At 42.9% G+C, this 12,188-nt stretch overlaps 1 protein-coding gene across 1 annotated transcript in view; it reads right to left on the bottom strand.

Moving 5' to 3' along the window:
• Positions 1-12,188, bottom strand: part of ATG10 (autophagy related 10) — a 59,946-nt gene that overhangs the window by 14,503 nt on the left and 33,255 nt on the right. The window contains exons 4-5 of the mRNA XM_054652322.2: positions 7,557-7,683; positions 1,048-1,145 (exon numbers count right to left, since the gene is read on the bottom strand). Coding sequence (XP_054508297.2) covers positions 1,048-1,145; positions 7,557-7,683 — 225 coding nt within the window. The remainder of the gene's footprint in view (positions 1-1,047; positions 1,146-7,556; positions 7,684-12,188) is intronic.

Here is a 12,188-nt window from a genome sequence, read left to right as displayed (position 1 = left end):
CCATTTATGCTTTATTCTCAGTAGTGTTGCATTATTACATTAAGTTATTAAAACCCAGTTTCCTCATCTTCATTCACAGACAAGCCAGGTAATTAATGCTTCATGTGAAAAGTGTGTATTGTAAGAACCTGCTGGCTCACAACTGGAATTCACACATGCACAGCAATCTCCAGAACACCCATGGCTTGGTAGCTTCTCAGGAAGCTGTTATAAGATAAATAATAATCTGTGGCTGCAAAAAACAAGAATTCTGCTTGGGTTCCCATGGCTGAGCACCATCTACAAACAGGCATCCTGTAATTAAACTGGGTTATTTGAATTAAGGGAGCACCTGTAGGACCTGGTGGATGTCACATCCTTGTCATGCTGCTGTGGCAGGAGACCTGAGTGCCTGGAAACAACTGGAATAAAAAAGTCAAGGAGGGGAAGGGGAGGGAGAAAAAACACATTAGTATCTTGGTCTGATGGGGAAAAAACTCACCCCTGGAGAGTCTCAATTCTTTGTCAGATTTGTTCATGAGACCTGGAGCAAAGGGAAGACACCAGAACAAACCAGCTCAGCTCTGAGCTATTAGACAGCACCAGCTTATTTCAGGATAGGAAACCAATTTTCCCTTGTTCAATCCTGAAGACTGCAAGTCTATTTAAAACTGAAAATTACACACAGTCTTTTTTGGTAATTTGATTACCAGACAATCCGAGAAATGTTACACTGATATGTTTTATTTACATAAACAAGTCTGCTTTTGTATTTACCCAAATTCACGATTACTCAGAAACTGCCTGAATTTTTGAGGGCTGGCTTTGGAGAAGTATTTTAAATGTGAGATACTGTCAAAGCAAGCCTTAAATGGTGAACACTTATATATCCTTCAAAATCCAGGACTGAAACTATTGCTGGTAAATGGTTCAGCACGACATGATATAGACATATATATTTTTTTATTGTTTTATTTTTTTCCTTCTGTGCAAGAGAGGAATAAGACCACTGAGGATCCAGGCATATATTTCATTCCCCCGTTTCATGAAGGACCAGAGGATTCTCACCTGCTGTGTAATAGTGTCCCAGGGCCCCTCCTGCAGACGAGCCTGGTAGGATGCATGAACACTTCCCCATATTTCATCCAGAGTTAAAGGCCTTCCATCTGGGGGAAAAACAACCACCTTTAGCCAAAGCTCTTAGGCATGCTGTGTCTTTAATACAGAACAGCAGAATTGAAACTGAAACATGTTCCAATCCTGGCTGAAGGTGCACACAGAACCACCCTAAATTCCCTGTTTGGTTTTCTTCTCTGCCACCTGAGAGTAACAACTCACTGTGCTGATTGCAAGGTGTGAAGTGTAACTGGTTTTGTAAAACAAAGCTTTGGTGAGGTGGATTTAAAACCACAAAATAACATCATGAAGAATCACCTACTGTAAATATATGCAACTCATAGTGAGAGAGTGAAGAAAATCTAAGGAACAAAATTGTGCAGATAAAAGTTTACTGCATTTTCGTGCGTCCACAACGTTTTCTTGAGCTGCATTTATGTAGCTTTACTTCATCAGGTTTTTAGCTGTGATGCTAGAATTATGCCAAGATATTAGTGTCAACCACTTAGAAAATAAGCATGTCTATTTTTAATGATTATTTGCTTATGGCAAACAGAGTATTTGATAGACTTTCAATAAGTAGCTTCATCTTGGCATTTATCAGATGTCAGAAACCATCATCCTCTGACAATCAGTTTTATTCTACTGACATTTGTATGTCTGTAAAACAAAAAAGATTTATTCACACAATTAATATTTGAATGCCATGTTTAGACACAAGTTCAAACCAGCTGCCTACAGCCTCTGTTTTATTTCCTGCACATATTTATTAAAAAAAAACCGGAAGTTCTGAACTTATATGAGCACCATATAGCAGAATCACATGGCAAATGAAGTTTTTGAGGGGGTAACAGCATATTAATCAGTTTTTCCATGCTATCCTCATGAAGGTAAGACTTGTTAGACCATCACATCCACTGCTTTGAGATGACAGATACCAGAGTTGTGCTGCGGACAGTCTAATATTCATGAAGAAATTTGCTACAACAGCATAAATTTATTTCAGAAGGATGTATTCACACTCAGATCACCTGTGTGGAGGTGATATGAAATGCCATGCATATCTGCAATTTTGTTCTCAGCAGAGAAAGCCCAAGTGTAAAATCTACAGTAACACGTGTTCTAGTGCAACATCTGATTTGCCACTCTAGATGTGCTCTGTACACCTTTCTCTGAGAATTTTTATAGTAACACTGAGCAGATTCACATGCACATGCAACGGATTACTCTGACTCTGTTAGTCCCATTTTTATAAATGATCAGAAGTTACTGAAATATTAACCATGTTAAAGTTAAAAACAAGCTTTGTTCTTTACCACATGGCAAATTCATTCTATTCACAAGTTTGGACTGGCTCTAAGCACAGATCTGTATTCTTTGGGCTCTCTTACCCCCTTTTTCCCCCTTCTCACATGTTTAGCAGCCCTGCTACACATTCTTACACCCACTGAGACCTCAAACATCCAGCTGGTCTGACAGAGCAGGCAGTAATTGTTGCTGCTGGCAACAAGGGCCCACTGTGGCACCTGCTGAGCCAAGCGGCCTCTTGCCTTCGTGCCTCTTTTCTTCCCTGGGATGGAGCTGAGCTGGGAAGTTCAGCCAGAACCTGAAGGACACAGCAGCACCAAGCCAGGAGAAGGGGCAGGAGAGGAAGGTGAAGGCTCCAGATTCACCCACCCATGCATTTATTTAGTCACCATCCAGCCACAAGGACACAGCTTGCTGTGTGTCCCAAGGCTTATCCCAAGTTCAGCTGGGATGGTTTTATTATTTACACTGTTTAGGCTACAGCAAACTTTTTGAGAAAAGCTTCTTGACTGCCCAGCCGGGGTTAACTCAATCACATCCCCACAAATGAGGAATAGTTGAAGGCAGAATACTGAGTGCCCTCTCATAGCAGCAAGGTGAGGCTGTCAGACCACACAGGAGCTGCATTCTCAGCTGGACATTAATTTCTGCCAAGAGCAGAAATTCGTTAGGCAGACAAAATTCCGTATTTATTTTCAGAGAAATTTTTCAGGCTTCCCAAGTCACTGTATTCTATTTTCTTTATGTGTAGTGAGGGCTTTTAGTAATTTCAGAGATTCCCAATTAAAAGCTTTTAACAATTTCTAAGATTTTCATTTAAAGGTTATTTGACACCTTGGTTGAAAGATTGCACAAATTGTTTTGAGGCTTCATTCTGATGTATTTTATAAAGAAACAATATTAAAAACCACTACCAAATGAGAAAAAAAAAGCTCGTGCAGCTTAAGAGAATATATGATCACAGAAATTATTCAATTTCAGTTATGACCAAAGCCACAATTAAACCAATTCTTACAGGATATGGTCTTTAGAGCAGCCGTGTTTCTGAGAAAGGACACGGTGGTTACATGTTTTTGAGCTCAGGAAGTAAATCTGTATTCTGGAAAGCACTTCAGTCAGGCCCAGTGTGGTTGTGAATACAGAAAGTCATGCCTCCAGGGTTGGAGGAAGTTGCCCTATCTCAGAAGCTCCCTCTCTCTAACCACTGATTAGCATGGTTTTTATTGGCAGGGATTTAGCTGCCACTGAGCTGAGAGAGTGTTTTGAGCAGGTCAGCCTGAAAACCTCATTCCTTTTCTCTTCTCTAGAGGAGTGAGGGTGCAGTCCGTGTTGACTCCCATTAGTCCTGCTCCTTCTTTTCAGTGTTTAGCCAGCTTTCCTGCTGCTCCCTCTGCCTTTGCAGGAAAAAGGAGAAGTGTGAGACGAGCCATTATTTTCCCTACACACGGGGTGATTCCTGAATGGTGCCTGTGCTCACCTGTGCTGCTGATACCTCACTGTGGGCTTTCTAATGTATGGCAAGGGGGTTCTGAATGCCTGGCTTCAGATGGGGATGGTTCAGGAAAAGACTGAAGCTCCTTGACATCTTAAAGAGTAGGAAAAGAGGAAAATACTCTGCTGATTAAAGAAAGCTTACTGGACCTAGCTCAGCCCATCTGGCTGATGCCAGCATTGAAGGGGAAGGATAATTGCCTACACCATCTGTCTCCAAGAGGGCTAATTGCTGACATCAGATATCAGCAGGGGTTCATGCATTTCTTCAACTACCTATTTGGTAGTCTCAGAAGCCAGGGGAAGAAAGAAGGGCTCCGTTTCTGGATGGTATGGCAGGCACACAGCTGATTTTGGAGAAATTAGCCTCTGCCCTGAGCTCCTGACACTTGACTGTGACTTCAGCAAGTCTGAAATTAGGAATAAATACCACGTGGCCAGTATCATGAGGCAGTGAAAAATGTTTCTTATGTATATACACACTGCCTAAAAATATCTTCTTGTACCCTATAATGTTCCCAAACACCTTTCCAGACAGTCTCATCATGCTTAATCACTATTTTCAACTGAAGTATTTGTCCTTGCACAGAACAAGATCTTCCCTGTAAATCCATCCCCTGAGATTACCAGAAAGTTTAGATGTCTCTCAAAATGTTTTAGTTCTGTTGCAATCAAAATTTCAAACCTTACCTTCCACCACCTTATGTAGCAAATTTCATCTCACAAACAAAAAAAGCCAAAAGACGAGTTAAAGAAAGCAAGTTATTTAATCCAATTGAGACAGCAAGAGCAAGGATATAATGCAACTTTTTTTCCCTTCTGCAGAAGAAGTGATCTGTAATGCCTGAACATCAGTTCTAGCAGAGAGGAGTGAGAACTGGATGTCTTCACTGGCACAAGCTCCTGAGGATGCCAACCAAGCTGGAGACCACAGGAAAACCCCCCCAGCAACTCCACGGGGAGCCTTTTTCCTAGGAGGGGCTGAGAGACCAGGTGAATGGAAGCTGCACTCACATGCAGCAGGAGAAAGGCAGGATTTCATTGATTTCAACATTCTAGAGAAGTTTGTAAAGCGTGTGCTGGAGTGCAGATTTGGACAGGCTGGCATCAGCTGCTGTTGTACAAAGGGAGGAGGTGAATGCTGCAGAAGCCCCAGCCAGGCTGAACAGAGGAATCATTGTTTCCCAGGTGTGATGGGCATTGCAGACACTGCCAGGGAGGGAGCAGAGCTCTGAATTCCAGCTCTGTGCCCCGTGCTGGGGAAGGCAAGACAGGGCAGGGCTGTGGAAGCACTGGAAGGATCCCAGCTCACCTCCAGCTCCCGAAGCCAGCTCTAATTAGCACGGGGATCAGTATGGGCAGGATCCCAGGGGAACCAGGAGCAGCTCACAGGAGACTTGTGAGGAACCCCTCCTCTTACCGAGTCTACAAACAATGGTAGGAATTCAGACTGGGAAATTGAGGTAAGTCTTGGGGAGATTGTTCCTTGATTAGTGCAGGTGAGCAATGCAGTGAGCATTGCTGATTGTCTGACAAACAAAGTGAGGAGCCCATCCATGGACTATTACCTCAACAGGAAAAAATCTCAGGGCATCTCCCAGAGTTTTTCCTCACAGCAGGTTTGGGACAAGACAAAGGATACTCTGCTCAGGTATCTCAAGTGATTGTGTGCCAGCTGTACATTTCCAAAAATCCCACTTTGGGACCTTCAGACAGCGCAGCACAGGCAGACCAACAACGTGCAGGGAAGACAGAATTCTTCATTTTCAAAAGTAAGCTGCCCATAATTAAAATCAGAGAATACCAGCTGGTAACACTGTAGGAAACACACTTACTGCCAGCATTTAGTATCCTGCTCCCTTCAAGAGTCAGATATTGTTATAATTTAAAAGAGAATGCAAAATGCTGAAGAGAACCCAGGTGACCTTCGGAAGCATCTAAAAAAAGCCCTTGTTTTCCATTGTGAAAGGTTCCCAAGAAGTGTTTTAGAGGATAATTGTACTTGTAGGAGCAATTACAGTTCTGTACTGCAAGGGGAGCTGTTGGCACATAATACCATGATTGTGCATTAGATCATCCACTGGCTCCTGTAATATCCACTTCCAGCTATAAGGAGTCATGTTTCAACACCTCCGATTCCCTGGTGCTGACAAGCTAAACAACTTGTTTTGTCTCTGTGAGCTCTTCTCTGGTGATTAACTGCTTATGGTGAATACTAATTACATGGAAGTACAGTACAGTAGAGATACTGTCCTACTTCCTCTACCTGCACCATCTCCGTCCTCTTCTGTAGAGACACTGCACTATAAATTCAGCAAAAATCCAGAAGATGACATTTTTCAGGACCACAAATAGGCTAACCCGTCTCTCACAGCAAAACTACCTTCATCTTCCTGTCTGCACAATAAGTTCAAAGGCAAAGCCCTGCACGTTTGTGAATGCCTGTAATAATGCTGGAAATAAATTTGCAACAGGATGTGTGCAAATGAGTTTTGGTGGTAAAGGCAGAGCAATGTCCCCAGTTCCCCATGTCCCACTCTGAAAATTTACCCCAAATTATCCATTCCTGAAACTGCACCTCAGACTAAAATCTTTCCACCAGGGAGCCTAAGAGAATTTGTTCTTCAATTTTGAATCTGAAGTGCTTTTTGAAACGCTAACACTGCAAAATTAGAAACCATTAAACAATATAAGGCAGAGAGTGATTAAATCTACCAAACACATTCAAAGCAGCTTAAGCTACTTTTTAATTAAAAAGGAAAAGATATCACTGGCAACATTCAGACATCATTATCTAGATAAAGTTAAGATATTATTCAAAACACCGAAGATGCTGATCACAGAATCGTTTAGATTGGAAAAGAGGTCTAAAATGATCGAGTCCAAGCCTTAACAGCCATCGCTCACGACTCAACATTGTCCCCAAGTGCCACAAGCTGGTCCTGCTGGTCCCACCACTGCAGGCACAAGCCAGGTGCCCCTGGAGCAGAGGTACACAGGCTTGGGGCACAGAACACAGCCAGTGCTGCAGTGTGATCACTCCGTGCCTGCTGATTAAGGGAGTGACACCAGCAGTGGCCTCTCTGGGAGGCTGAGTGTCCCTCCTTCCTCCCCTGACAGGATGGGGGCTGAAATCACAGTGGCTGCAGCCACAGAGCTGTGGGTAGCAAGATGCACATACCAGGGAGGGGACAGGATCAGGCTGTTTCAAGGGCCAGCTTCAATACAAAACAAAAAGTCAATATCCTATCGGTATTATTTTATTTTCCCCTAAGCAGCAAATTTAAACAGAAAACAGCATAAAAGACAGGTTTGACCCCAGCCTTGTGGCTCAAGCACTGTGGTTATGTCTCCACTGATTGCCCAGCCCAGTTTAAACCTGCAGCACTAAGTTTTTGCAGTGATTTCAAGAAAAGAACAAGAAAAATGACCAGCAGTTTCAGTCAACCACAGGCAAGATGCCAGGAGCCAAAGATCAGCCTCCCTCAGGCTGAGATGATATCATCTCCTCCACGGTGCTGGAGCTCTGAGTCCAGAGCACTGAAAAACCCTCTGGTGAGCAGCCTCACCTCTTGGTTCCTTATTACCTCCCTTCCTCAGCTCAAAAGAGAGGACTCCCAACATCCAGTGCACGCAGCACGTGGGGCGCGTGCTGGCCTTACCCAAGCAGCAGGCTCTGAAATACAGCACGGGCACTTGGTAGCTGCTGGAGTAGAGGACGTGGTACTCATAGCGAACCACTTCTTCCGTGCTGCACGCCCCGGCGGCCTGGCAGTCCTCCGAGGGCTCCTGCAACGACACGCGAGGCCACAGCGGCGCGTCAGCCTCTGCTGCTGCGCCCGGGGAAACTGCCACGGGCCCAGTGGATGCGCGCAGCAGAAATAATGGCAACCAGCCCTGTCGCCGCACTGCCCGTGCAAACTCGACGGGGAATTTCTCAGCGCTAGCAGGGAAATCAGAGAGGTCTGAAACCTACGGACATCTTCCACAAACTAATCTGCAAGCCCTTCCAGAATTGAGATCTTTCTAAGCTGCTCTCTCTAAAATCTTCATGGCACAGGAACTGGCACAATAAGGGGACTACAGCTGTACCTGTCCTCATTACATTCAGTATAGACCATTTTAGAAGTGTATCCTTAAATAATCTGGTTTTGCTTGCCAAAAGACAAATCAAATGTATCCACCAAAAATCCTCTGATCTACTTTCTTTAAAGGCTTTTTGCCAGGAGTTGCTTTTGCTAATAATATAAAATATATCATCTAATGTAATTATAATAATAACATAAAATGTAATAATAAAACTGAGAACGTTTTTTTTTTCCCCCCGTTAGTGTATATTCCAGGTGTAAAGTACTAAAGTTTATGGTAGATTTGAAACAAATCAAAATAGATGAAACTAATTGCATTGAGATATACCACAGCTGCAGCACGAATTTCACAACATTTCAAATTAATATTCCAACAGTGCTAAGCACGCAGTTGTTTGGACTTTTCTAAAAGCTGTCATAACTCAGTGTCTCTAAAAATGTAACCATTAAATTAATAATGCCATTAAGATTAAACACAAGAACAAACTTTCCAAGAAGACACTCTGGGTGTGGACTTGTTCAGTGCTCAAACCCCCAAATTTACATGCATGAACTAAGCAACCATAATGCCCCACAGGTTGGGTGTGCATTTCATGACTTGGCTATTGCCAAGCAACCCTGAATATTGGCTTATGGTATCTGTCCAAGCAAAACAGAAAAAGACTGAGCAGAGAAGAAGAACCAGCATCCTCTGAACACTGTGTTCATACAACAACACATTTAGAAATTTAAAGCTATTTTGCATTTTTATCTCACATCCTTTATCAAGTCAGCAATGGATGAATCGATATATGAAAAAAATATAACAACTGATAAACTTTAACAGTAACGACACCCAAGATATTTTCAGGTTTTATTCCTGATGTGACTTTCCCCAGATTTAGTGAATTAGGCACCCAGATGCTGCTGAGGCAGAGGGACAGAAGTCCACAAGTGAAAGCCCAGACCTTGGGAAGCTGCAGACCAAGGAACTGCCCAAACATTTCTGGACACAAAATGAGCAGAAGATCACAGATGGCCACGGAGCAGAGGTTCCCTGGTAAATCCCAGATGCCTGCAGGGACATGGTTGGGTTTTGCTTATGGGGAAACAAGTGCCTAAAGCACTGAACGGGACTGTTTGAAAACATGCTCTCTGGGTTAACCTAGTTTTAAAAACTGTATGTGAAGAAGTCAACCTGCCAGAAGGACAGTGTTGATTGCTGTTCCTGGTGTTACAGACCAGATAAAGACAGGTATGATGTTCCCAGCTCCCACATACATGAGTGGCAGACCAAGAAGAGATGTTCTTTTCCTCCTCACACAACTCAAACCCAGTGGTTATATGTAAAATACAGCTTAAAAAAGAAATTCTTCTCTATATAACACTGAACCTTCTTTAAAATTGATTAATGCTTCAGTAGGAATAGCAAAAGAGACCAGCCTGTGGGAAAAGAAAACAAAAAACCAAACCCAGGTACAGTTAGGGTGGGGAAGAGAAGGATTCTGTGCTCAGAACTGAGCCTACATGGTGCTTCTCAGGCATTAATGTTTCATCAGATACCACAGCCTTGCCTCCTGCTTAGTCACCAGCTTACCCTGCCCTAAAAGATACTTCTGGAAACAGCAACACTACCTGTTCCTATGTTAAATACCCCTGTTCTAGAAAATAGGCTGTCTGCATACACTGCATTTTGTACATAATGGTAAAATGACTAATTTGTGACTATTTTAGATCTGCACACAAAGGCAAATGGCTGAATCCTTCTCAGGGCTACTCTAATCCCCCTTCCTCTCAGGAAACAGCAATTTCACGTTTTCTGATTTAAAAAGACACATCACTGATGTGCAATCGTGCTCTTTACAGTCTCTGCAAGTACAGCCCACAGTATTTTTGCAGGCAAAGTACATTTTGTAACCTACAAGTTTCGATGGTATCTCTTGTAGCTGATGAGATGAACTTTGCTGATGAGATGAATAAAACGAGTGCAGTCATTTAAGGTGATCTTTGAAACAGCTAAAAATCTACAAATGGGTCACTAGAACCAAGGAGCCTCAGACAGTTTTATATCAGCCCACAAGACCTCATTTTCACTCTTTAACCAGTACTGATAAAGCCATAAATACAAAACACAGGTGTAACTTATTTTTAAAAAGCAAAACTGACACTTTATTTTTACATATGTCATGACAGCCTATTTTAAGTCTTTCTCTGAATAATTGCTCTAGTTTTTTTTTCCTTTTTATATTGTTGTTCTGACTCTTTTTGACATAATGCTAAATTTTAGTTACTGCACTGGACAGCACTGAAATCAAATTTTAATTTGGATGGTTCTGTAAATACTGCAAAACATTCACATGTACAGACACCACAAAACAAAAGACAAAACACAAACATCAGCCTTAAAAAATGTCATATACAACCCTAACCAAAAAAGGCATTTAAACCAAACTGCAGTCATTAAAAATGATATGAAGAAACCTGTATCTCAAATATTTTTGTTTCTGATTTTCAAATTTACTTGCATGCCTGCCATGCTTCAAGTTAAAACTGTGAATCCAGGACTGGCTGGCTGTTTCCTAAATAAACTGGGAAGCTGTCATCAGGAAGCATCTGCTCCTCTATTGCTCTCAGGTAAAATCACTCCCGTGCTATCATAATGGACTATTGAGCAGATGTTTAAAAGCAATGTATGTATTAGAAAGAAGATAAGCAGCAACTATCTAATTAATTACATTAGTTCCATCATAAATGAATTACCACTGATTTTAATTGATATAAAATTGTCCTCAACCTTTAAGTATCCCCAAAACAAATTAAGTTGATTTGTTCCTTTTAAAATGCTAAATTATTTAAATCAATAGGTAAGAAACATTGCCAGGTGTCATTCTGAAGGCAAAATAACACATTTGTACTATTTCTATTCCTCCTGATGAGGAAGGCAAGTTCGAAACCTGGGGTGACAAGTTAATTTGACAGCAGGAGAGAGTTGATTGTGGTTTTGGGTAGTTCAGTGGCAGCAGGACAGCAGGGAGGTGTGGGTTAAGGTACCTTTGGAGAGAGACCTGAGGGAAAGGCAAGGCAGACAGGGTAAGCTGGGAAGCTGACAGAATCACCTAAAAAAAATGGATTTCCCTACTGACACCAAACATTTTCCTATCTCCGCCTTCAGAGGCCCACTGGGCCAGACTTTCTTGCTCAGCCTGAATTCCCTTAGAAGTTAAGCAGCAGGCCCCCTTTTGGGGGAAAAGGTAAGAGAAGTGGTGCAAATAAACATTTCTCCTGGATGTCCAAACACGGTTGCCCTTTTCCCAGTTCCCATGTTCCACATTTCCTTCCTTGCTGCCTTGGCCTCTTTATTCCTGCCTTGTCCAGGCTCCTGGGAGATGCTCCTGCAGGAGCACAGCAGGACTGGGAAGGGGTGACACAGGCACAGGTACTGGTAATGCTGCTTTGAGTGTGAGGAAGGGGAAAAAGGAGATGCAACCCAGATTAGTAAGCAAATTTGCCTTCATTGCTTGGAATGCATTTACATCTAATTTCATTTCAGCCTCCAAAGTTGAAAGTGTATCACTCTTCCTCTCTCTTCAGAGGTGCAGAGCCGCCACTGAAACACAAGAACTTTCAGGAGCAGCTCTTTCAACACTCCTCCTCCCCCGGCAAACAGGGAGGTTTGAGCATGGAAGCTGAACGGTAGGACAGTGCTCATCAGGGAGAGCTGAATCAGGCTGATGAGCAGGGCGTGGCCATGCGGTGAGATGTTATCTCTGTTCTCCTCCCGGCTGTTCTCCCAAGCATCCAAACTTCCAGATCCAGCTCTTGCTGCAGCCCCCGCGGGTCCAGTCTCTGCAGGAACATTTTCCTGCAGGTTTTTGTCCCTCCTGTGAAGGATTCTAAACTCAGCTGAGATCTCCAGACCTTGTGGTGCCTTTGCCACCACTGGTCACTGACCATGCGGCGTGGGGTCACAGTGGCCAGCAAGGAGGTGACCCTGCCTGGGGAGGGGACACTGAGTGCCTTTACTGACTCTCAGAGTTTTTCGTCACTACTAAATGCTCACACTGTGCTCAAATTTACAGGCTCTAATCAAAAGTTGCCCACTCTACCACAGCCTGTAAAAATGCAGGCATCTCCCTGAAGGATTTCAGTGTAATATGGATGTTGTACAAAACCCTTTACCACCAGCTGCACCATTTTTATGTGCATTGATAAACTGATCTCTTAAGT

This window comes from Agelaius phoeniceus, chromosome Z (genome assembly GCF_051311805.1).
Source record: "Agelaius phoeniceus isolate bAgePho1 chromosome Z, bAgePho1.hap1, whole genome shotgun sequence".
NCBI classification, from domain to species: domain Eukaryota; kingdom Metazoa; phylum Chordata; class Aves; order Passeriformes; family Icteridae; genus Agelaius; species Agelaius phoeniceus.
The sequence above is the reverse complement of the archived record's forward strand: the minus strand, read 5'-3'. Positions and strand labels throughout refer to the sequence as shown.